Source organism: Aspergillus candidus (genome assembly GCF_002847045.1).
Source record: "Aspergillus candidus strain CBS 102.13 unplaced genomic scaffold BDW47scaffold_31, whole genome shotgun sequence".
Classification (NCBI taxonomy): domain Eukaryota; kingdom Fungi; phylum Ascomycota; class Eurotiomycetes; order Eurotiales; family Aspergillaceae; genus Aspergillus; species Aspergillus candidus.
The window spans coordinates 113,058-135,492 of NW_020194036.1; the positions used below are offsets into that span (position 1 = coordinate 113,058).

Sequence of the window (22,435 nt, forward strand, 5' to 3'; positions counted from 1 at the left end):
TATGTTATACCATCAATACGAATTATGTAATTTGAAATATTCATGTAATGCCAACCCCGGGATGCACCAGGCCGTCCCTAGGGCCTTGGCTGACTATGCAGGGAAATATCCCCCCTAACTAAGACTAGTAAAAACGATATATACGGCATAAGCAGAGTAAGGAGATTGAAGGAATGTAAGGGAATGGAACACGTCAAATTCACGGGGAATCGTCCTCGTCCGGAACATGCTGGTAGATCTTCTTCGATCGACGCGATCGCACCATCCACACGATTCCCGCCACCGCACCCCCCATCGAGCACAGCACCAGGAGGCCGATGAGGACCCCGCCGACCCCATTGAGCGACTCGTACGCCCGCATCATGGCGTCGGCGAGCTGCTGCGCTGTGGCAGATGCTTCACCCGCCGCGGTGGCGTCGGCTTTAGTGGCCTCTGCGTCCGCCGTCGTGGCGGGGGGTTTATCCTCGACGGGTGCGGGAGCGTCGGTGGGGTAGCGCACGGCGGGGTCGTCCGGCGCGGGTCCGCTGCTGTTCTGGCCGTGGTAGCCCAGCGCGGGCCAGTCGGTGGTGACGGGCTTGGAGCGGATGATGTCCGAGACGGTGATGACGTTGCCGTCGCGGTCGAGCGCGTCCGCCGAGATCCAGTCCATGTAGCCGCTGGCGATGAACATGGTCTCGAAGTCCCGCTTGGGGACGTTGCCCATCAGGTGGCGAGGGTGCTCCTCGCCGGCCTGGGCGTAGAAGTTCCACGACGCGATGTCCGTGGCGCCGTTCCAGCTGATGTGGATTGTCGTCAGCACGCTGGCCTCGTCGGCTGCATAAACGGAGGCCACCAGCGAGGGGGCGTAGGCGGGGCGCCCGACGAAGTCGTACTTGTACGCGCGGTAGGTGTTCAGACGGCCGGAGGCGAACCGCGCCGAGACTAGGTTGTCGCCTTCGGGGGAGAACTCGCTCTGGTAGCCGCGCTCGCTCCAGCCGACGAAGATGTTGCCGTTGGGCAGCCGCTGCACGCTGCCGCGGAGCAGCGTCATCAGGCCGTCGGGGCGGGGGTACCGCTGTTGCAGTTTGGCGGTCATGGCCTCGGTGTCCAACTCGACGATCAGAGCCGACGAGACTTCCTCCTCCTGCTGGTTCTCGTCACCGGCGTTGTTCAGCAGCGAGATGACGTGGCGCGTCCCGCTGGACTCGAGGAACTTCGCGTCGTGTTGCTTGGAGAAGATAAAGTCCTGGGCGAAATCGGACTCCTGGCCGCCCAGCCGCCAGATGACGTGGCCGTCCTTGCCGGAGATGAGATAGAGGGTGTTGGTGAAGCGCATGGAAATGAGATAGTCGCCGTCAGCGTTCTTGTCAACCGCGTTCATGTGCACGTAGTCCCAGCCCGGGGGCCCACCGGCGGGGTTGTCCGGGTTGAATTTGACCGACTCGTGGATGGCCAGGTGGTCGCTCGAATCCCAGGCGAAGACGATTTCTTTGGTGGTCAAGTCCCACTCGACAAAGCCGCCAGTCATGAAGAAGGAGGTCACGCCGGGGCGACCGACATCGTCCAGCGGCAGTTCCTTAGTACGGTAGACGCAGGCCAGCGCGGACTTGCCTCCGTCGAGGACGTTGAACTCGTGGATGTTGAACTCGTAATTGTCCTCCAGTCTCATGATCTCCTGCTCGATCTCGTAGTGGCTGTTCAGGATCGACGCGCGACCTCGCGTTCTGTCATCATAATCCCGCTGCGCGATCAGCGATAAGTGCGTCTCGTTCTGCGAGTCGGTGAACGCCTTGAAGTCGAAGACATTACGGTCGTAGAAGATGGGAGGGCCAGCCCAGATGAGAACCTGTGATGCGACCGCGTCAGTTCAACCTGCTACTCAGTTGCGGTTGACATGGACATGTCGAGATCGGTATGCATACCCCGTCGCCGTCATAGATGTAAGGTCCAACCTGGTAGGGCTGAAATTTCTGGGTGGGTGTCTCCGGCACAATCTTGCCGTAGGGCGCCACAAACCAGTAGCCCGGGCTAACGCGCTCCCGATCATGGTAGACGACCTCCCATTTCAATGCACGGATCTCAGGGAGCTGGAAAGTCAATCAGGATAAAGCTTTTCTTATTTTCCAGAAGAACGATGTCAAGGCGTACCGTCACAAAGGACATTAAGTCATCATCGCGGCGGGCAATCACGCCATGCAGCAACGACAACGCTAATAGGACGAACAATATCATGGTCTAAAAAGAGTGTCGCGAGTGGGACTCGGGTATAAAACAAATTAAGCCAAAAGAAAAAGAAACCAGCAAATTAAAAGCAAACAAGAAAAGAATGTACGAGGTGATGACATGCAATTAGAGGTTCATGTCACCCCCAGCAAGAATGATCATTGAATACGGGGAAGAAGAACAAAAGCAGGAGGAGGTTCGCAGGCCGCTACAAAAGAGTCGGAGAATGGATGATAGGTCTTAGGGCTTTGACAGGCTAAGTGCCAGGGGGTCCCGGAATAGTGGAGATGCGGGTGGTCATTACATGGTGTTAGTCATGTAGGTGTTTCTTTTTTGATCCTGTTCGCCCATTTCCTAGACTGTTTGGTGGTCATGGAGAGCCCATCGGTGGCAGCAGGGAGAAAAAGCGGACGGAAAGCGGACTCCGTAGGGGAGGAAATGCTTGGCCCGATTACTCTCGGCCAAACACAGTACGATAAAAGTGCTTGGCATCCTCCACAGGGCCAGGTCATTGGCAAGATAGCCCAGACTTGCCGGAAATTTGGCCGTGGAAACGGGGATTCTTTCGGGATCCCCTCACCCATGACCTCCATGACACTGTAAATGAACCCACCAGCAACCATCTTTCATTGGCGATTGCGCATCCTCTCCACGCTGCGTCCGGATCTTCTCTAACCGGTGGGTCCACGGAATAGGAGACCAGAAAGTCATTCCGACCCCAAAGCTGCAAGTCGAGCGGACTCCGTGTATCACACGAACTCAGTACGGCGCAGATTCGATGCATTGAAAACACCGGACGAAACTCTCCCCATCAGGTGCTGGTCTTTTTCTAGGGGCCATGTGTCCTCTGTAGTTTCAGCCGAGTGGTCCACTAGGCGTGAATAGTGGATCGTTCTCCGTGTTCTATTTCTAACGCCAAGACGGCCCGAGAGCGAATTTGGACTCGATTCTGCCATCACGGCCACTGTCATTGATTATCATACGATGTGGGATCGCCTGTCCTTTTACTGCGTGATCAGATATTGATAAAGCTTTCTTAGCTGCTTCAATCATATTAATCCTCGAGATGAGAGGGGTCAATAAGATTGACAGAAAGATCGGGGGAAATGATGAATAGACAAGCCTGTCGATGAGAGATGTAATGTGAGATGTTTGTCTAGAGAAACTGAAGCATTCAGACTACTTCCCAATCAGGTGATCGGCTAGTATTTGACTAAGACTTTCTGCCATTATGCAATGGAACTGTTCATAATAAAAATCTCCCATGAATCTTACAGACGCATAACAACATTGCTGATAACTATGGATGTTAATATATACTAATAAAACATATACTCAAGATTAACCCTGACTAACTGTTGTATACAGAGCATACTTGAGGTTTGCAGAAACCATGCATGCAGCCTAGCATACCGCCACCATCTCACCAATATATATTTCAGATCAAGCGGCAAATAAGCATTGTGATTTATAGCCACACTCAAATATACACCTAAATCTGCTCACATCCCTGTTGCAAATCCTACCAATGGGACTACAGAAGAATTGTACAGTTACTAGAAGGGGAATATAAAATAAACTAAGTTATGTCAGTTGCACAGTTCCGGTCAGCATGACCCTAGATTGAACTCTTATACCGTCCCGCTTGTATATAGTCCCGCCATCTATTTGTAAAGTTTATATTTCATCCTGGTTGCAAGGAATGTACGATTATGGCCTGACCACTGGATTTCCTTTCTTGATGCGCATACTATACTGCAACACAACACAGTCAACCTACGCCTAGTCTCGTTTCGCCAACCCCGATGGAGAGAGCGCGTGCATCATGTTGTGTACAAAACCCGGCTTGACCGCTCCTATAGCATCGTTGGTCGAAAAGTCAATGCCAGGAGGTCACAATGAAAACCACGCGGGTGGATGGAATGGTACGTAAGGGGTTGCCTTTGTCGGAGGGTTTGGGCGCGTGACAAAATACTGCTCAGCACATTGTATGGTTGTGATCGATGAGTGCCAAGTACCGTATTGAATATATGATCGCCATCGAGGAATCTAGTACTAACACAAGGACTGAACAGGAATGTTCTACTCCGGACGAGACAATTATACATACTCCCATCTGACACGTGACCGCACTGACCTTTTGTATGCATCTGAGAAGACTTCAATGCATCCCACCACTGCCGCTACAAAATTAATATCTCTAAGCAGATAGACTGCAGCCATCAGTAAGGTACATGTAAACTCTCCAGACTATTTACCCATTGGACGCAGACCGACGGAGACAATGTCTGACAGGCGTTCTGGCCAGCTCGTATCCTCATGCAAATAAGCAACGAAGCTACAGACAGGAGCCACTGATGTGCAGGAAAGCCCGTATGAATTTAAGGGGCAAGCGTGCCATTGGCCTTCTGGCGGATCAAGTGGACAAAACGGGTTACATCACATCCGAAAATGCATCCTTCTCGTATGTGATGATAACTCAGTTTTGAGACCCTGCCTGCAGAGCTGAAGGTTGGTTGATTTCCCCGGCAGGAGCACTCATGTAAGCGGGAATTGAAGAGATATTTAACCCTTTCCTGTCCCCAGATTATGTTTGCGTCTCTCATCTCAACTCACCAAATCCTGCCCAAACTAGACGCTCGTCGCTTTATTGAACAGCTGTCTTCTCTTAAAACAACATATACCGGATACCTGAAAATGAATTTCAGGGATATCGTCTTTGTTGCCTTTGTTCTGGGCGTAGCAACAGCCCAGTCCAAGACCTGCAAGACAGAGGCAGACTGCCCTAAGGAATTCCCTGTTGTATGTTCACCCTTTTCCACTAAGAAACTGCAAATACTGGTGTACCAAGTGGCCAACGAGAGTAACAGTGCTGTGGGTTTATCCCTACCAACAAATACTGCCTGCCGAAAGGTACGGTCTGCTAGGGAATGCGGGTATAAAGGTCTGGTCGTTGGCACAGCAGGCTCTGTTGGGGTATTCAAATGTTAGAGGGGGTGTACTGATGGCTTGGATGTGATGCTGCATCTATGAGCTTTTGTTTAAGAAATTTGACTTGTTGCATAGAATGAGATATTGCAATGCTTTGATTGGAGTTTTGTAGAGCTATGGCTTCAAAGGGCCGGACGCCAGTTAAGCAATGTCCCGAGTAGAATCGAAGGTTAAGACCATGTATCTATATACAGAAGCGCATGGTTCACGATGACTGTCAGATCTAATGACCGTTTCTTATAAAAGACACCATGTGTCCATATATTGTTGAGCTACTGCAGGGAACTCATATATCTAATATAATCGTTGACACCTATCGAAACTTCATCCGTCCCGACGAATGGCTTCGGGAGACCGACCAAGGTCGAGTCAAACTGATCATGTAGAATTAAATACTGACCTATATCATAATCCGAGCATCTCTTTCGATCACATAGAACGAGAAGAGGAATATCTACATTTATGACATGCAGATGTCTTTGAAATCTTGCGACAGCATCTGCAAGAAGCTCAGACCTTGTGTACGAATTCCGTCAGTATCTGGCTACGTAGGTGATGGGAAGAATACATGCGCGTGTCGAAGCGGTGTGGGAATAGCTGGAACTACTTCTTCGTTGGACCAATGTCATACTATACTATACATCTCGGTTTGGATGAAGATGTATCATCGCGATGGAGTCTAGATAAATACACAGCCACGCCTGTTCAGGATTATCCAGTGAATATGTCGAATCAGGACGGACATTGAAAAAAAGCAAATTTTTCTTACAAGATTGATTGGGGGAATGATAACTCAATCATTGATGACTGTTGGGGGTGACTCCTAGCGCTTACTGTCCAGCCTTCGATATTCAGCCTTCGACACTTCAAGGACCTCGCCGCATATGTACGAATGCCTTCTGGACGTCAAGCCTAAGGCACCTACCCGAATACAAAAATTCTAGTCTACGACGCTCGTTTTGTTAAACTTGGACTTGAAACAAGAGTTACACAATGCGTTGAGCCGGGCCATTATCTAGTCTGCTGTCTTTGATATCAGCGGTCATATCCTGAGACGATGATGATGGGATACTATATATAAGTTACTGCGCTAATCTGATCTATGCCAGAATTGGTAACATAGGGCTCTTGTTACAAGGGCTGCCTACAATAGGTGAAAGTACTCCGTACATTTAGACTCAGAGTTACTTATAAAAGATCATATACACAAAGAATAAAAATAGATAAATAAACAAAAAAAGAAAAAGACAATGAACAACCATCTTCATACAACCAATGGATGCTTTTATCAATTCAAATACAATAGAAAAGTGGTGTCGTGGCGTGAGCTGAATTGTGTTTTAATTGCATCGTTGTCTCTTCAGGGGTTAGGCGACCTTAGACACGTGTATAAAGGCCCAAGCACAGATATATAGCATCCTGAACTTTGATTTGACTTATGTCATCATCATATCAATATTATTGCCTAAAATGATCATGGTAGGGACAGGGTAGGGTGAGATGTGTGTCTTTAATATTGGCATATAAGCTGACATTCACCATTCTGCTAGCATACTTGCTTATCACTCGATTCATATTGTTAAACAATCTACCACCAAGCACACCAAGACAGTCTTCCATTGAGATAGCAGCTAGATTCTACCTGGCTGACCCCAGAATGACCAAGCACACATCCCATCCCCCCCTCGTCGCAGACATGTCAAACCCCAAGCAGGCTCACCAAAAACAGAATTCAATAGCACCGTCCAGCCACAAACACCACTCCCTCAATCGCAAATGGTACATCACAACAATAGCAGCCCTCCTCACCAGCTGCTACGTGCTAATCTTCATATCCGGTACACCACGAGGCGGCCCAGCCGTCAAGCAGCGCGTCCTCTCCAACCCAGGCGGCTGGTCCCACATCCTCGGCGGCCTAATCTCAATGACCATCGGGCCTTTCCAGTTCCTCATCACCTTCAACAAGCAGTCCCCAGCCATCCACCGCTGGCTGGGGCGCGCCTACATGACAGCCGTGGCAGCCGGCGGGGTGGGGAGTCTCTCTCTGTGCGTAACAACCGTTGCGTATCCCGCCGGGGCGTGGGGGTTTGCGGCCCTGGGTACGGTGTGGCTGGCTACTGCGGCATTTGGTTGGCAGGCTGCGAGGCGGAAGGATTATGCTAGGCATCGCGAGTGGATGTTGAGGAATTTTGCCCTCACGTATGCGGCAGTTATGTTGCGATGGCAGCTGCCGCTGTTGCTGTGGTGGGGGTATTCAGTGGAGGAGGCGCTTACTATTACGGGTTTTTCGTGTTGGGCTCCGAATGTGGTGTTTATGGAGTGGTGGATTGGGCGGGGGGAGAAGGTGAGGATGGAGTAGTTGTTGATGCTGTATGGGTGCATTTGTCTGGGGTTTGGGTGTATATGGTTGGTGTGTATATGGTTGGTTTTGTTCATCTCGGAGGGTGAATCTATATACAGGGACTTCTGGACGACATCCATCTGGAGTAGTATGTGCCTCGTCGAGTGATACTGTTGGCGGACATCGTTAACCATGAGACTATTAGCTCTACTCTAGGGAAACAGTGATTGTCATAGACCTCTATTCATATTTTGATTGAACACTCATCCCGATATAGTCGAGACAAGGTAGTATCTTCACAGGAAACAAACCCATAACCACTAGAAAAAATTAAAAACGAAAAATCTGCTAGAATTTTCATGACACGACTCCCTCATAAATAAGGAAAAAGCAATCACAACGCCCATAAGATCAGGTATCAAACCAACGCAGTAGGAATCCACATTTTCCCGCCCCCTTCCACAACGAAAGGACCAACTCAATCCATATCCATATCCACATCGACACCGCCGTCGACTCTCGCACGCAGCTTCTGCTTCTGGGCACGGGCGACCTTGGCCGGCGCCGCAGTCTGGGTCGAGGTCTGGCCGTCGGTCTGGGCCGTGCTGCGCAGCTCGCGGGGCAGCAGGTTCTCGTGCTCGGCGACGAGCTTGAAGTTCTCCGCGTTCTCGCGGGCGCGCTTGCCGGCCATGCGCTTCTTGTAGAAGACGCGCTCGCGGCGGGTGCGGATCTCGGTGACGCGCTCCATGGCGTGCAGGGTCTGCGCCACGAGCTGGCGGTTGTACCGGGTGGGGACGTTGCGGCGGGCGGAGAACTGCAGCGTGCGGTCGACCGTCATCTCCTTGCCGGCTTGCTGGCGCGAGATCTTCGTCCACTTCACCTTACGGGCCTGGCGCTTCTTCGTGAAGGCCCGCTGGCACTTGGACCGGCAGAATCGGAATGCCTTGGCTGTGAGGGGTGTGGTTAGTGATTATATTCAAGAGGACAGATAACGATTTCGGGAGGACGGTACCATCGTTCCGCACAAAGGTGATGCCTTTGCTGGGGTATGTCGGGCGACTGGAAGTATCGTAGGTTAACTGGCTGCTCGGTGCGGACGGAGGAGTTTTCAGACTGGGTCGAGTACAAACCTGCAGAAAAAACAGTTTTCGATTCTATTACTGTCAGCATTTATGATATAGTAGGAAAGGATATAGGAACATGACATACCTCATGGTGATGGATAAAAGGACTGCAGTCCCTGTGAGCGGCGTATGATCGAGATCATCTGGAGCAAGTTGATGCCCAGCGATAAAAAAAAAAAAACTTCGATAAAAAGGCGGTGAGCAGTGGCATTTCAATAAAATTCCCGATTAGGTAAAGCGGCCCATGTGACGCGGGGGCGGATGAGTCAATGGTGACTAATCTTGATCTTTTCCATTCAGGCAACCAGGCATCCAGGCAACATATCCAACAACACTCAACGTATGGCTTCAGATTCCACACGACTGCTACAGTTGGTAGGTGTCTGATTGTTATATATTTAGATCTTTGTATTCAGTCTAGGACCTGTAGCTCTATTCGACATGATAATCGGAACTACTAGACATGGGTATTCACTACTATCCCATTGCCTGGCGCTCCCAGGTTGTTGCAAACGCCATCATGAGCCGTAGTTGCATATCCTTCCTTCCTTTTCATGGAACTAAAGCCACAGGATTGATCGGTCTCGGGACGCCAACCTATCATCGACGTGCAATCTTCGGGATCTCGGAGTGTATGTCGAATCAGACCCCCACTCGGGACTCCCCGCGGCTCTATATAATCGTGACTCAACCCCTCTATGAATCTTGAATACATTCCATCCCTCTACGTCCCTAAAATGGCAGCCTCTCCTACGATAGGCGAAATCGTATCCCTATCTCGAGCCCAATTGCCAAGCCCCAAGACAAGATTACAAGGCCGGACCGTGACTCTCGAGAGACTCGGCCTGCAACATGCCCCCGACCTCTTCGCCGTGATCGGCGGGACCGAGCCATCCAACACATCTCTATGGGACTTCATGCCCGATGGCCCATATCCCGACTACGAAGAATTCGCAGCTACTATATCGCTTCGCGCCGAAAGCACTGACCCATTATTCTTCGCCGTCATAGACACCAACAACACGACTGCCCACCGCGGCAAGGCAGTCGGCTATCTAACCCTGATGCGCATCACGCCCGACCATCTGTTCCTCGAAATCGGCCACGTGATGTTCTCCGCCGCGCTGCAGCGCACGACGGGCGTCACGGAAGCCGTCTATCTCCTGGCGGAGCACGCATTCCACGACCTCGGCTACCGCCGCGTGGAGTGGAAGTGCAATGCGCTGCATGTACGGTCGCGGCGTGCGGCGGAAAGGTTGGGCTTCGTGTATGAGGGCACGTTCAGGCAGCATATGGTTGTTAAGGGGCGGAATCGCGATACGGCTTGGTTGGCGATTCTGCGGGACGATTGGGAGAGGCGGGAGAAGGGCGTGTTGGAGAAGTGGTTGGATGAGGGGAATTTTGAACAAGGTGCGCAGAAGAAGAGCTTGGATGAGATGCGGGCGGATTGGGGTTCGTGATGTCTTTCACTTACTGCCAGCTCAGGATTGCTTGTTGCGTGGCGGGTTCGTCGCCCCTTTGGTTATGTCATGGAGCTGTACATTGTCATACTTACATGTCCACACATCTATATATTTACAGCGCAATAGAGCAGGTTATAACAACCCCCCACCAATCGCCCCCAAATGCTCCTCGTCCGTACCACAGCACCCCCCAACGACCTTCACGGCAGGCAACAACGCCAAAGCATCACGGAACCCATCCAAATAAGTCGGGATGTGGCCTCGATCCAGCGTATCAGTATTATCCAGCTCATCATGCGTCTTCTGGCTGGCATTGCCCCTGACCATACCAATACGCGCACGCACTTCACTCGACATCTCGCGCAGCGCAGCCGCAATCCTAGCCGGATGGGCACAGTTGACACCGAAATACGCCGCATAGCCACCCGTGGCCTCGTCGACCGCGCGGATGGCGTCCTCCAGGGAGTTCCCGCCCAGCAGACGGCCGTCGGTGCCAATGCTGAACGACACTACGATGGGGAGACCGACCTCGCGAGCGAGCTCAATGATAGCAATCGCCTCATTGAGATTCGAGATGGTGAATAGGCCGAGGAGGTCGACGCCTGCGTCGGCGAGCGTCTGCACCTGCGGTCTGTAGGCGTCGCGCGCGGTGTCGAGTGATATGGCCTGAGACGAGTCCTCGTAGGCGTCTTGGAGCGGGCCCATCGTGCCGCTGATGAGGACGGGGACGTTGGTGCTCGTGGCTCTGCTGTGTGTGCGGGCTGCTTTGGCGAGCTGGACGGCGTCGCGATTGGCGGCGAGGAGCTCGGCGGGGGTCATGTTCAAGGCGGAGGCCCAGGGCGTGGAGGCGCGCCAGGTGCGCGTGTCCAGGATGATTCCTGTGTTGTGGGCTGCTGCGATGGAGATATAGTTTGCGTATAGGGAGGAGATCAGGGCTCGGTGAGTGGGGTTGGTGAGGAGTGGTAGCGAGGAGAAACTTGGGAGGGCGATTTGATGTTTGTAGTAGAGGGTTGTTTCCATGCCGGGTTCGCTGAGGAAGGGCCTCTCGAGAGACGACTTGAGGTGAGGGAGAGACATCGTGGTGGGTTATTTGATGTTATTGAAGTGGACGGATTGGAATGGGGGGTGAGTTGAGTTGAAGTTGCATGATGGGGATCCACGCGGGTTATAAATATGGTCTGGTGGAGACTGCGAAGGAAATGTGGGGATTGTCCATTCCGGACCCGGTGGATTGCCGAATATATTTTGGTTGGACCTGACGGTTGATATTGGCTATCTATTAAATCTGTCTACAGTTGCTGGTTCATATTAAACATCGCGCATCCTGGTAATACACCACCCTCGGGATATCTCCCACAAACCCTACTTTCCGGATAGCTTCAACTACCGTCGCATCAACGCCCTCCACCAACTCCCCGGAAGTGACATCCACGATGCTCTCAGTGCTATCTCAATGTTTGAAAAGCACATACTCTCCCTGCACAGCCATCGCCAGCACATTCGCCCGGCCATCAGGCCCAGTATCCCGCACCGATCCGATGGCGCTGTATCCCGGGACAATGGCGAGAGTTATGATGCATGTTGCGTTTGTGGAGAGGGCTTTGGAGATGGGTTCGAGCATCTTGCCTGGTTGGTTCATCAGGTGGATCTTGATATATCTAGTAGGGAGTAGTTGAGTAGAATACTATTGGAAGAATGGGTTACTGGATGAGTAGTAGTACTCCAACATGGATCGTGTTTGTATGGTGAGATGCGCCTCATGTTGGCTGATGCCTTGTGTTGGAGACCGAGCGATCTGATTATTTATTAGCTTTTGGGTCTATAAATGCGGTATGTTCAGGGAGCTCAACTTTTGACTTTTATTTAGAACTATCTATCTGTTTTTTGGGTGCTTTGGGAGTATGATATTACAAGCATTGCTGATCGACGTCTATACATGGTTGATGCCTCAGTCGTGGATTGTACTGCTCTTGCATAGGAGCCATAATTCAACACAACGAAAGTGACAAGGATAGTTGACAGCAGAAGGATACATGAAGTAGAAGAGAATAAACAAGGATTATGAAAGATAAGTAAGCCTTGAATGTAATAATTGAAATTAGAAAATAAAGAAAAAGTCGGAAACACAGAAACAAGAAATGGGATAAAATGAAGAAAAAGAAAATAAAACAATTTACCCTAAGTCTGAACCGAAAATCCATGACCGGAATGATACTCCCCAGCTCCAGCTTTCAACCTGGCGAAAATCCTCCGCAGATAAGAGACACAACCTGTCAAAGGACCGACCAATGTAGAACGGATTTTTTCTTTTGAAAAAGGGCAAGAATATCAAATTGGCCGTGGCCATTTGGCGATTTTCATGCCTCTTGAGAGACATTGGACAGGGTGGTACGACCACGGAGACTTACTCGCCCTAGTTCGGCCTCTTCTTTCTTCAGGAAAATCTTGGAATGAATATAGTGTCACCATACAGGGGCCTGGTGATTGCTGGGGTAGGTTGTAAAGGGAAAGATACATCGGCATGTGGAAGTATACCAATAGGGATAGGCCATATGTAGTCATGACGATTGAAGGCACATATGTGTTCAGTACTAGATTGATGCCCTTAAGATAAAGAATAGAAATTAAAAAAATATAACTGACCAGATCAAGAGTAGCAGTAATGCAATATGTATGAAAAACGTATCGATTTAGGTGCTGATATGTTATAAACAAAGTTTAGGTCCAAGAAAAGGAAAGGGAGGGAAAGAGAGATAGACAATCAGACAGAGAGAGACAGAGAGAGACAAAGATAAGGATGTTCATAATATAGTGTCTTTTCAGAGGACATACAAGTATTTGACCCATTGCACTCCTGTCATTGACATCAGTTATAGGAAGTGTATATAATCAGACAGATTTAGCAAGGAGCATATACAACTTGGTATGATTGATTCACTGAGCTCGAGCACAACAAGTTACCATAATGATGAGTGATTGTCAGTGATTTCTCTATTACAGTGATATACTGTATGCTGCACGCGACATGACGCGGGGCGTACTTGCCAATATATGGTCTTGGTGGACCGTGGTTTCCAACAGTGACTGCAAATGGGCCCTCGACCTTCCAGTGAGGTTAGAAACTCGACCATAGGATTCAAATCTCTCTTGCCCACTACCTTGACTGCCACCACAACCAACTGGGCCAAGTCGAAAACCTTCACGATGGCTTTGAACGAAAAAGACATCGGCAGCATGTGTATGCATGGTGGTCTCCAGGACCCCGAGCAGCCTGAGCCTGTTCATCACTCCAGCAATGAGACAGGAGAGGCAAGCTCAGGATTTTCGGTTTGATTTTCCCTATCAGGAAATGCTGTCCATACTAACCTCGAGCAAGGCCGTCGCGGTTGGATATCGTGAGTATCGCGAGGGTCTGCACATGGAGGTGTCTCATGAAGACGTGAGTCTGTTCACAGCCAATCCTCAACCCTAGTTGACTTGAAGTAGAACAAAAAAGTTAGATGGAAGATCGATTTCGTCGTCCTTCCTATCTTCATGGTGACCCAGGCCCTGCAGTCTATGGACAAGACCGCTCTCAACTACGCGAACCTGCTGGGATACCAGGAATCATTGGGTCTGCGCGGCGAACAGTTCAACTTTCTCTCTGCTAGTGAGTGGCCCCGATTAGGCTGATGTTGACAGACATTGGGAGAAAAACGATTGACAATAAACAGTGGTGTACGCGGGATATTTTTTCGGTCAATATCCCAGTGGCTTGCTTATCGGTCGTTTCCCTGCTCAGCGCGTCCTCGGTATCAGTTGCTTTCTGTGGGGCATCACGGTCATTGTCATGACCCAGTGCCGTACGTATTCGAGCGCACTGGCGATTCGATTTATCATGGGTCTGTTTGAAGCTGCGGCAACCCCGGGCCTCACGCTGATGACGGGATTCTGGTATACTCGGAAGGAAATCCCCCTGAGGCAGTGCATTTGGTGTTCGTCTCTGGGCTGGGGCGGTATCGTCGTTTCCTATGTTTGCTACGGTATTTCTAATCTTCCCGCCACTTTCAAGCCGGACCGCTGGGCGCTGTTGTTCTACATCCTTGGGGGCACAACCTGTCTCTGGGCGCTGGTCATCTGGTTCGTTCTGCCTGATTCTCCTTCGGATGCCTTCTTCTTGACCCGGACCGAGAGGGTCATCGCGGTCAAGCGTGTGTCTACCAACGAGACGGGCATCAAGAATCGTGTCTTCAACCGGAAGCAAGTGATGACATGCCTCAAAGATCCCAAAGCAACCCTGCTGTTCATTTCGATTTTCGCGGGTTCCGTTCCCAGTGGCGTCCTGAATTGCTTTTCCACCGTCATCATCAAAGACATGGGATTCTCGGTGACCAAAACGACGCAACTGAAATCTGTCGGTGATGCGGTGCAGATTGTGGCCCTTCTGATTGGAGGCACCATCACTCTCAAGGCTCCCAACTCCCGTCTTCTGACTGTCACGGCGTCCAATGTCATTTGCACCGTCGCTGCGGCGTGCATGGCCTATATCCCCCGACGTGAGACCTGGGCGCGACTGGCTTCGTTCTGGCTCGTCAACGTCCAATCTATTGCATCCGCTGTACTATTGGTCACTGTCTCCTCGAATATGGCGGGTTATACCCATCGGGCGATTGCCAACACCATCGTGTTGTATGTACATCTTGGCTGATTTGCTAGCGCCATGCTAAATGGGGGTAGCACGGCATACTGTTCGGGCCACTACGCCAGCCCATTTGTGGTCAAGCCATCGCAGGCGCCGGCTTTCAAGGGTGCAGCCATTGGACTTTTGGTGGGATTCACCATCAAAGCCGCTTGCGACTTGTGTCTCTTGTGTAGGTGCCTGCCATCATTTCTTTAGAGATAATCCACTGACGGGTTGGCAGCGTACATGTATTCCGTGAATCGAGGCCGAGACAAGAAATATGGCCCAGCGGACAAGGCTCTCAGCGACGAGGCGGGCATGAAGGACCAGACCGAATTTGAGAACAAGAATTTCCGATATGTTCTATGATCGCTTCGGCCGGGAACGTGAACTCCACAAATGGTCATTTAGAAGACAGACTGGGCATGTCTTGTATTTCTTTGTCTCTATGCGTATGGAGTGTTCGCATGTCCACGCAGCGTTACGTACCTGCAGGTTGTCGTATCTTAGGGAAATATGATTGATGTCATCTTTCAAGAACATCCATAGAAGTGTATGTCGTAGTATGTTGTTACACCAAACGTAAGTCAGAGTTTGTTCGGATCGATAGTCTGTTTTGTTTAACGTGTTGCAACAGCGTGGTCCACCGGGTAGGTGGGCATCATCTGCATGGAGACTATTTCGGTATGAGGTAGAAAAGAGCGATGTATCAAATGTGATAGAACGGTTTTAGAACCTATAATTCAAAGCCGAATCGAGACTTTCCAAAGGGGGAGTGCGAGCTGTTGGACGAACATTCTTGAAGGAGTAGGAATGGTACAGGGAGAGAGGGTAGTTAGGCCTCGAGGCTTCAAAACGTCTTTAGTACTCTCCTGGGATGGTGAAGGCATATTATAAAACTCAGTCTGCAATAATGGCTCCAAATTATGCGAGAGTTTGAAAGAGTTTCTATTTCCAAGTAGAAGGCAACAACGAGCGCCCCTGCCCAGAAACTCAAATTAGGTCTCGAATTTCTTCATTCCAAGCATCTTCGCGCCAGGGGAGGCTACCAAATGACGTCAGCGATATCCCTCGAAGCCTCACGCCCAGCCCTGCATTAACCTGATGACGTTGTCTGCTGGGCTTTCCTTCTGCATTAGGGCTAACCGGTGAACAAAAGCCCTATAAAAGTCAACAAACGGTGACCCCTCTCGTACGAGAGGGTTCGTTCCTGGCTGCTTGCTTGCTTGGCCCTCTGGAGCTGAGATGGACCTGATCCTCATGGGCAAAGTCCATGTCTCGACCTTTTCGATACTTACCCTATTTAGACAACCCGGGTTGATGTGTATCAGCGATGCAGATTATAGGCAAGTGATGGTGGACCCATCATCCACATATTTGTGGGGAGGGCTCGGGTATCCCGCAAAGGGTAATCCGGGTCTGGACCGACCGATGTCTACTGAAGGAGGTGGTAAGTAGCCCCTACTGATGGTTGGTATTCTTCATGTGCAGAGTGCTTGAATTGTATGATTATAGTTGGATTTGTTATCTTTTGGATAGCTACGTGTGAGTTGATTTCTTGTTATTGGTGAGTGTTACCCTAGACTCGGTGAATGTTCGGGATCGGCGCCGTTTTCGATATAAGCTTATTCGAGACTGGACTTAACTTACATGACGAAATTTATTGGTGTTGGCCACAGAGTCTATGACATGGGTTGTTTATTTTTATTTTATTCTATTTATTTTTCATCTCGATGCCCCTTCTCAAAGCTTTTCCCCGATAACTAGAAAGGAAGGGGGGTAAACGAACGGACCTCATCCCTCCGCCTCATCCCCGAATCCGGCCAACGTCCCAATCCAGTCCCTGAGATGATGAAATCAGACCGAATCCGGCCCACACGGCTCGGGGCGGACTGGGCGCATGGTGGCTGTAAGGTTGTACGCCGCCGATCCGTGCAATTTGCCCCTCGTCTGCATTTTTATGCGCCGCTGGATGCGCGGGTACGCCCTGGTGGTCTGGCTTCTTCATTCCGGAGCACAGCAGCCCATGCGTCCAGAATATGCTTCATGGAGGGTTGAGGATTGAGACGGTGGCACCGAGACCCACCTAAACAACAACGGACTTGGACGTGTTATCCCATTCCTCGTGCAGAGATCGCCTCAGGATCTAGGGATATGACGTTGTTGGACGATGTGTTGGGCACGTCCCCTTTGGCGGTCTCCAGTCTTTGCGGTCTCGATGGCTCTTTTACGGGGGTCTGGATGATGAGGAATTATGGGTCGGATCCATCTCCGGGACTGCTGCTTCTGGGAACAGATCTGCGTGGGAGGGAGTATATCTTGCTGGGTTGCGCCTGTGTTTTCTGAATTACAGAGCAAGATCAACGACTCGGAGATTGACACTAGAGACAAATTGACGAACCGACTGTCTGACTACCTGCCTACCCATTCGCCCGCAACTCCTACCACAGCCCATCACCATGCCTCGCTTCGATGACGCCGACTTTGGCGTCGAGGCCGTTCCTCAACTCCACGTCAATGAGGCCAACGCTCCCACCAAGCCAACAGGCTCGGTCAACAACATCGAGATCCCCGCCACGCGCAACCCCGTCAGCGATGCCTCCGCCCTAATGCACCATCTCAGCCTGTCGCCCTCGATGAAGGAGCGACGCGGCTCGCGCAACTCCATCGGGACATCGCTGCCCATCCCGCGCTCCCCACGGCCCTCGCGCCTCTCTTCAACCACCAAGCCGCGCATAGACGCGCGCAGCATCCTCGCCGCCCAAGTGCAAGGCATGTCAACGGAGAAAGTCGCCGCCGTCAAAAACATGGCCTTCGCATTCGACATCGACGGTGTCCTCGCGCACGGCAACGAAGCCATCGAAGAAGCCAAAGTGGCCCTGAAGATCCTCAACGGCGACAACGAGCTCGGCATCACCTTCCCGTACATCCTCCTCACCAACGGCGGTGGCAAGACCGAAGAAGCCCGCTGCGCCCAGCTCACCTCCGTCCTCGGCCACGAGGTCCCCACCGCCCAGTTCATCCAGTCCCACACCCCCATGCAAGCCCTCGCCGAGTACTACGACACCGTGCTTGTCTGCGGCGGTGAAGGCTTCCAAGCGCGCGAAGCCGCCGAAGCCTACGGCTTCAAGAACGTCGTCCACCCGAAGGATGTCCTCGCATGGGACCCGACCATCTCCCCCTGCAGGGTGTTCACAGACGAAGACCGCGCAGGCGCCCGCCCGCGCGACTTCTCGCAGATCAAGTTCGACGCTATCCTCTGCTTTGCTGAAACCCGCGATAGCATGACAGACTGCCAGATCATCGCCGACCTGCTCCTCTCGGAAGACGGGCAGCTGCTGACGCAGGCGGCCGACCCCTCCAACCACATCCCCATCTACTTCTCGCAGGGCGACCTCCTGTGCCCGACAGAGCACAAGGGACCCCCGCGACTCAACCTCGGAGCGTTCCGCATCGCCGTCGAAGCGCAGTATAAGGCGCTGACGGGGCTGGATCTTGAGCGAGTCGTGTACGGCAAGCCCGAGCGGGCGACGTATGTCTGTGCGGATGAAGTCCTCCGTTCATGGATGCAGGAGATCCACAACGAGAAGCGGCTGCCGCAGAATATTTATATGGTCGGGGATAATCCCCAGAGTGATATCATTGGCGGGAACCTCTACGGGTGGAATACGTGCCTGGTGCGGACGGGCGTGTTCCAGGGGCCGAAGGGGTCGAATGATCCTCATAATCCGGCGAATTTTGGCGTCTTTGATAACGTGTTGGAGGTGGTAAAGGCTGTTATAAGCAAGGAGTTGGGGTCGGATTTCAAGCTCAGTTGGAATCCGAATGTGAATCCTGTGACGCAGGAGGATCAGTTCTCGGCGATTGAGTAGATTTCTCTCTTTTTTATTTCTTCTTGCTATAGATTTTTTCTTTTCCCTTTTCTCTTCCTGTTTGGATTTGATGGTTATTTTGTGTCACGCTTATGAGTATGAATATCCCCTCGAGGGGATTAGAGAATGGGTGGGTTTTAATAGATTCCTGCCATGCTAGACGTTAATGACTACACCTCATTATTCAACAGTTAACCTAACGCAGATATCTTCAATGAAGCTAGGTAGCTATTGTATCGTCTCTACTATGTAGATTGTTCTATTAACTCTACGCGCTAGATCACGCTATCAAACCCATCTTTATACTACTCAACTCGGAGGATCTAGTTAGGGTTACCACCACCACGTGGCCACAACATCAATCAATTCATTCATTGTGAGCAGTAAATCTGTCTCTGTCTGACAGTGAATATATTAAAAAATGGGTAAAGTTTACATCTACCCCAGTCACGCTAAGACGACCGGCCAGTCCTCTAGCCAGTCCAACCCTTGCAGATCCTCTACCGCAAAGCAAGCTGGACCAACCAGCTGCAGCCAGTTCGCCCTTATCTGCCGCCAAATGCTGACACTGAAATTAAACAACGCTGCAGAACCTACCCCCTCTTTTGCTCTCTCTTCTGTTTCTATTTCGATTTTTGCTGATGAGTCTGTGTGTCAAGATTGAGAACGATACGGAAGGAAAGAAACGAAATGCACAAGACAGGTAGTGTATCCGAAACGGGGGTCGAGATCGACCCCCACGCACAGGATGATCGCGACATGCAGCGTCTGGGCAAGGCGCAGCAGTTCAGGGTGTGTCATAGGCTGATATTCCGAGCACGGAGGACATGAGCTAACAGAATAGAGAAATTTCCGGTTCTATTCGATTTTGGGGTTCACCACTACGTTGATGGCGACGTGGGAGTCGATCTTACTGTATTGTTTGCCCGATGTAGACAATGTGAATGAATTGGTCTGACATGTGGTAGAACGAGTACATATGGATTGACTGATGGTGGTCGGGCTGGCATGCTCTATGTCTATCTCGGTTCGTTTGTGGGATTCTTTGCGTCTGTGGTGTCGATGGCGGAGATAGCCTCCATGTATGAATTTACTCCAATCAAGACGAAGAGAGAAGGAAGAAGAAAGAAAGAACAAGGACTAACTAAACAGTGCCCCCACATCTGGTGGACAGTACCATTGGGTCAGCGAATTTGCGTCTCCCCGATGGCAGCGCTTCCTCAGCTATCTCACGGGTGACTCCTCCCTCCAGATCCTATCGCTGCACATTCTATACTAAACCCAACAGGATGGCTCTCGGTCTTAGGATGGCAGGCTGCCCTAGCAAGTATCTGCTTTCTCTGCGGTACACTCATCCAAGGCCTCTTGGTCTTCAACTCCTCCCCCACTGGCTACATGTATGATTCGCAGCCCTGGCATGGCACGCTGTTCACCATGGCCATGGCCGTCCTCTGCACGCTGGTCAACACCTACGGCGCCCGGTTTCTCCCTGCGCTTGAACACCTCATTCTCGCCCTTCACCTGCTCGGCTTCATAGCTGTCCTAGTTCCTCTATGGGCGATGGGTCCTCCTCGTGCCCCCTCATCCGTCGTCTGGACCGAGTTCACCAATTCCGGGGGCTGGTCCAGCATAGGGCTTGCCTGTCTCGTTGGCCAGTTGACTCCGATTTTTTCGTGGGCGGGACCAGACGCCGCCACACATATGTGTATGTCTTCAGCCATATCTAGATATTAGCTTTAATACAGATACTAACACCCCCCAGCGGAAGAAATCCAACACGCGGCCTTCATCGTCCCCTGGTGCATGGTCTCCACAGCCCTCGTCAACGGCGCCCTCGGCTTCATCATGCTCGTCTCCCTCCTCTACACAATGGGTCCCATCACGGCCGTCCTCGACCCAGCATCAGGCTTCTCCTTCCTCCCCGCCGTCCACCACGCAACAGGCGGTTCCTTCCCGGCCACAAACGCCACCGCAGCAATCATCATCGCGCTCGAAACCTGCAGCGCAATCAGCATCCTCGCAACAGCCTCTAGACAAACCTTCGCTTTCGCGCGCGACCAAGCCCTCCCACTTAGCGACTTCTTCGCGCGTGTCTCCCGCCGCGCTCACACACCCATCCCCATCCCCGCCATATGCCTCTCAACGACTACTACCCTGCTCCTCTCGCTAATCAACCTCGGCTCCACAGCTGCGTTCAACGCCATCGCCGGCGTAATGATCGCCGCGCTCTTCACTACCTACATCGTATCGATCGGCGCCTTTATCCGTGCGCGCCTCGTCACCGGCGGCGACCTTCCCCCTGCGCGGTTCTCCCTCGGCCGTCTAGGTCTACCTGTGAATGTTTTGGCCGTGGCGTGGCTGTCGTTTGCTATCATTTTCTCGTTCTTCCCTACGGCGGATAACCCCGTTCCGGTTGATATGAACTGGTCGGTTGTTGTGCTGGCCGGTGTGTTGTCGTTTGCTATCGCTGCTTATTTTATTCATGGGAGGGGGGTATATCGTGCGCCTGTTACTGCTGTGCGGAGGGATTAAGCTACTATCTTACTCTATACCAATCATCCAAGTATTCATATATATATTGAACAAGAATACTACCAAATAAATCAAAGCAAATACTCCCCTCCCGTCTCCTTATAAATCACATCAAACAGCGGCTTCGCGCTGAACCAGCCCGCCTTCGGCGTCCCAACAGTCTTATAAGTGAACGCCGCATCAGCATCATCGATCTTGATCGTCGCGCCACCGCGTCCGGCCGCCGCCGCATCAGCCAGCAGCTGCGCGTGGCAGCACTTCTCGAGGCTGACGAACCAGAACACCGTCTCCTCGATGGTGGCGCCCACTGTGAGCAGGCCGTGATTCTGCAGGAGGGCGGCCTTGCGCGAGCCCAGCGCGGAGGCGATGTTGTTGCCTTCTTCGGCTGCTAGGACGACACCGTTGAATTGTTTGTAGAGGACGAGGTCCTGTCTCTAGCTTTAGTATTTGTTTCACGTGTATTCTCTCATTGTCGCAGATTACATCCCAGACGGACAATGGAGGTATCATCAAGGGAAAAGAGAGGACATACGTTGTAAAAAGCGCACGAATCCTGCGTGGTAATATCCAACTCTCTGCCCAGCGCACAAAACGCCCGTCCGTACAAGCTGTGACTATGCGCCGCGCAGAGCACATCCGGGCGCGCAGCGTGGATAGCAGAGTGGATCATGAACGCCGCCGCGTTGAGCAGTCTGCACGGTCCGCCGTCGATGACTTCGCCGTTGTGGTTGACGAGGATCAGGTCGGAGGATTTGATCAGCGAGAAGGCGACGCCGAAGGGGTTTACCCAGAAGGCGGAGGGGTCGACAGGGTCGCGGAGGGTGATGTGGCCTGCGACGCCTTATGAATTATATTGTTAGTATTCTCTTATGTTCCGGTGTTTCTTTTTGGTATATGGGGTGGGGGGGTAGAGGTGGAATACCTTCATCGTAACCGTTCTTGCCGAAAATCCTGAACGCAGCAGCCAGTCGGCCCTTGAGGTACTCCCGCTCTTTGTACTTGTCGTCGAAAGAGGGAGGCTTCATCTGGGAGATGGGCATCTTGATTTTGGAGCTTTCGGCGCTGGCTTGTTGGGTCTGTTGCGGCTGAACGCTGACGGGGTCTGTTGCTGTTGGGGGAGACATTTTCTTCTTTTGTTCTTTGTCTTGTGTTTGCTTCAGTTTGTCAGTCGTTAAGTATCTTTCGGCTTGTCAGTATATTGTTGGATAGATGGAAAATCCAAGATCTGGAGATGGAGCGGGGAATATGGA

General features: G+C 51.5%; 10 protein-coding genes across 10 annotated transcripts; 6 read left to right on the forward strand and 4 right to left on the reverse strand.

Annotated features, from left to right (window-relative positions):
• Positions 1-56: 56 nt before the first annotated feature.
• BDW47DRAFT_132489 (ASST-domain-containing protein) lies at positions 57-2,363 on the reverse strand. The gene is made up of 3 exons (XM_024817563.1): positions 2,128-2,363; positions 1,902-2,066; positions 57-1,825 (listed from the first exon to the last, which is right to left on the reverse strand). Exons 1-3 carry the CDS (start codon positions 2,209-2,211, stop codon positions 200-202), a joined length of 1,875 nt encoding a protein of 624 aa, XP_024670888.1. The 5' UTR covers positions 2,212-2,363; the 3' UTR covers positions 57-199.
• A 2,445-nt stretch (positions 2,364-4,808) lies between these two features.
• Positions 4,809-5,274, forward strand: BDW47DRAFT_107845 (uncharacterized protein). The gene is made up of 2 exons (XM_024813092.1): positions 4,809-5,004; positions 5,073-5,274. The coding sequence occupies exons 1-2, from the start codon at positions 4,900-4,902 to the stop codon at positions 5,127-5,129; spliced, it is 162 nt and encodes a 53-aa protein (XP_024670889.1). The 5' UTR covers positions 4,809-4,899; the 3' UTR covers positions 5,130-5,274.
• A 1,615-nt stretch (positions 5,275-6,889) lies between these two features.
• BDW47DRAFT_126792 (DUF2306 domain-containing protein) lies at positions 6,890-7,683 on the forward strand (the record flags this gene model as incomplete). The annotated part of the gene is made up of 2 exons (XM_024816612.1): positions 6,890-7,537; positions 7,654-7,683. 2 exons carry the CDS (start codon positions 6,890-6,892, stop codon positions 7,681-7,683), a joined length of 678 nt encoding a protein of 225 aa, XP_024670890.1.
• A 100-nt stretch (positions 7,684-7,783) lies between these two features.
• BDW47DRAFT_107846 (ribosomal eL24 family protein) lies at positions 7,784-8,779 on the reverse strand. The gene is made up of 4 exons (XM_024813093.1): positions 8,744-8,779; positions 8,665-8,688; positions 8,547-8,593; positions 7,784-8,482 (listed from the first exon to the last, which is right to left on the reverse strand). The coding sequence occupies exons 1-4, from the start codon at positions 8,746-8,748 to the stop codon at positions 8,013-8,015; spliced, it is 546 nt and encodes a 181-aa protein (XP_024670891.1). The 5' UTR covers positions 8,749-8,779; the 3' UTR covers positions 7,784-8,012.
• A 589-nt stretch (positions 8,780-9,368) lies between these two features.
• Positions 9,369-10,287, forward strand: BDW47DRAFT_107848 (GNAT family N-acetyltransferase). The gene has a single exon (XM_024813094.1). It carries the CDS (start codon positions 9,396-9,398, stop codon positions 10,116-10,118), a length of 723 nt encoding a protein of 240 aa, XP_024670892.1. The 5' UTR covers positions 9,369-9,395; the 3' UTR covers positions 10,119-10,287.
• Positions 10,186-11,351, reverse strand: BDW47DRAFT_45573 (homocysteine S-methyltransferase family protein). The gene has a single exon (XM_024819080.1). It carries the CDS (start codon positions 11,196-11,198, stop codon positions 10,254-10,256), a length of 945 nt encoding a protein of 314 aa, XP_024670893.1. The 5' UTR covers positions 11,199-11,351; the 3' UTR covers positions 10,186-10,253.
• Positions 11,352-13,325: 1,974 nt separating this feature from the next.
• Positions 13,326-15,150, forward strand: BDW47DRAFT_126796 (MFS general substrate transporter; the record flags this gene model as incomplete). The annotated part of the gene is made up of 6 exons (XM_024816613.1): positions 13,326-13,448; positions 13,498-13,560; positions 13,608-13,770; positions 13,835-14,789; positions 14,838-14,971; positions 15,023-15,150. 6 exons carry the CDS (start codon positions 13,326-13,328, stop codon positions 15,148-15,150), a joined length of 1,566 nt encoding a protein of 521 aa, XP_024670894.1.
• A 1,890-nt stretch (positions 15,151-17,040) lies between these two features.
• BDW47DRAFT_45621 (HAD-superfamily hydrolase) lies at positions 17,041-19,073 on the forward strand. The gene is made up of 2 exons (XM_024819081.1): positions 17,041-18,783; positions 18,933-19,073. The coding sequence occupies exon 1, from the start codon at positions 17,241-17,243 to the stop codon at positions 18,651-18,653; it is 1,413 nt and encodes a 470-aa protein (XP_024670895.1). The 5' UTR covers positions 17,041-17,240; the 3' UTR covers positions 18,654-18,783; positions 18,933-19,073.
• Positions 19,074-19,096: 23 nt separating this feature from the next.
• On the forward strand, positions 19,097-21,187 carry BDW47DRAFT_107857 (amino acid transporter; the record flags this gene model as incomplete). Its single annotated transcript, XM_024813095.1, has 6 exons — positions 19,097-19,445; positions 19,498-19,568; positions 19,622-19,735; positions 19,806-19,888; positions 19,942-20,358; positions 20,416-21,187. Exons 1-6 carry the CDS (start codon positions 19,344-19,346, stop codon positions 21,183-21,185), a joined length of 1,557 nt encoding a protein of 518 aa, XP_024670896.1. The 5' UTR covers positions 19,097-19,343.
• A 69-nt stretch (positions 21,188-21,256) lies between these two features.
• BDW47DRAFT_126799 (class II aldolase/adducin family protein) lies at positions 21,257-22,309 on the reverse strand (the record flags this gene model as incomplete). The annotated part of the gene is made up of 3 exons (XM_024816614.1): positions 21,257-21,613; positions 21,718-22,025; positions 22,108-22,309. 3 exons carry the CDS (start codon positions 22,307-22,309, stop codon positions 21,257-21,259), a joined length of 867 nt encoding a protein of 288 aa, XP_024670897.1.
• Positions 22,310-22,435: the final 126 nt, after the last annotated feature.

What these genes read in the sequence shown, in the direction of transcription:
- BDW47DRAFT_45621 (XM_024819081.1), top strand. Translation starts at nt 17,241, where the DNA reads ATGCCTCGCTTCGATGACGCCGACTTTGGCGTCGAGGCCGTTCCTCAA.
- BDW47DRAFT_107846 (XM_024813093.1), bottom strand. An exon ending in GAAAACTGTTTTTTCTGCAG is followed by an intron (nt 8,594 to 8,664) that starts GTTTGTACTCGA and finishes CGATACTTCCAG; the next exon opens with TCGCCCGACATACCCCAGCA. An exon ending in CACCTTTGTGCGGAACGATG is followed by an intron (nt 8,483 to 8,546) that starts GTACCGTCCTCC and finishes CACCCCTCACAG; the next exon opens with CCAAGGCATTCCGATTCTGC.
- BDW47DRAFT_107845 (XM_024813092.1), top strand. Translation starts at nt 4,900, where the DNA reads ATGAATTTCAGGGATATCGTCTTTGTTGCCTTTGTTCTGGGCGTAGCA. An exon ending in GCCCTAAGGAATTCCCTGTT is followed by an intron (nt 5,005 to 5,072) that starts GTATGTTCACCC and finishes CGAGAGTAACAG; the next exon opens with TGCTGTGGGTTTATCCCTAC.
- BDW47DRAFT_107848 (XM_024813094.1), top strand. Translation starts at nt 9,396, where the DNA reads ATGGCAGCCTCTCCTACGATAGGCGAAATCGTATCCCTATCTCGAGCC.
- BDW47DRAFT_45573 (XM_024819080.1), bottom strand. Translation starts at nt 11,198, where the DNA reads ATGTCTCTCCCTCACCTCAAGTCGTCTCTCGAGAGGCCCTTCCTCAGC.
- BDW47DRAFT_132489 (XM_024817563.1), bottom strand. Translation starts at nt 2,211, where the DNA reads ATGATATTGTTCGTCCTATTAGCGTTGTCGTTGCTGCATGGCGTGATT. An exon ending in ACTTAATGTCCTTTGTGACG is followed by an intron (nt 2,067 to 2,127) that starts GTACGCCTTGAC and finishes TTGACTTTCCAG; the next exon opens with CTCCCTGAGATCCGTGCATT. An exon ending in ACATCTATGACGGCGACGGG is followed by an intron (nt 1,826 to 1,901) that starts GTATGCATACCG and finishes GTCGCATCACAG; the next exon opens with GTTCTCATCTGGGCTGGCCC.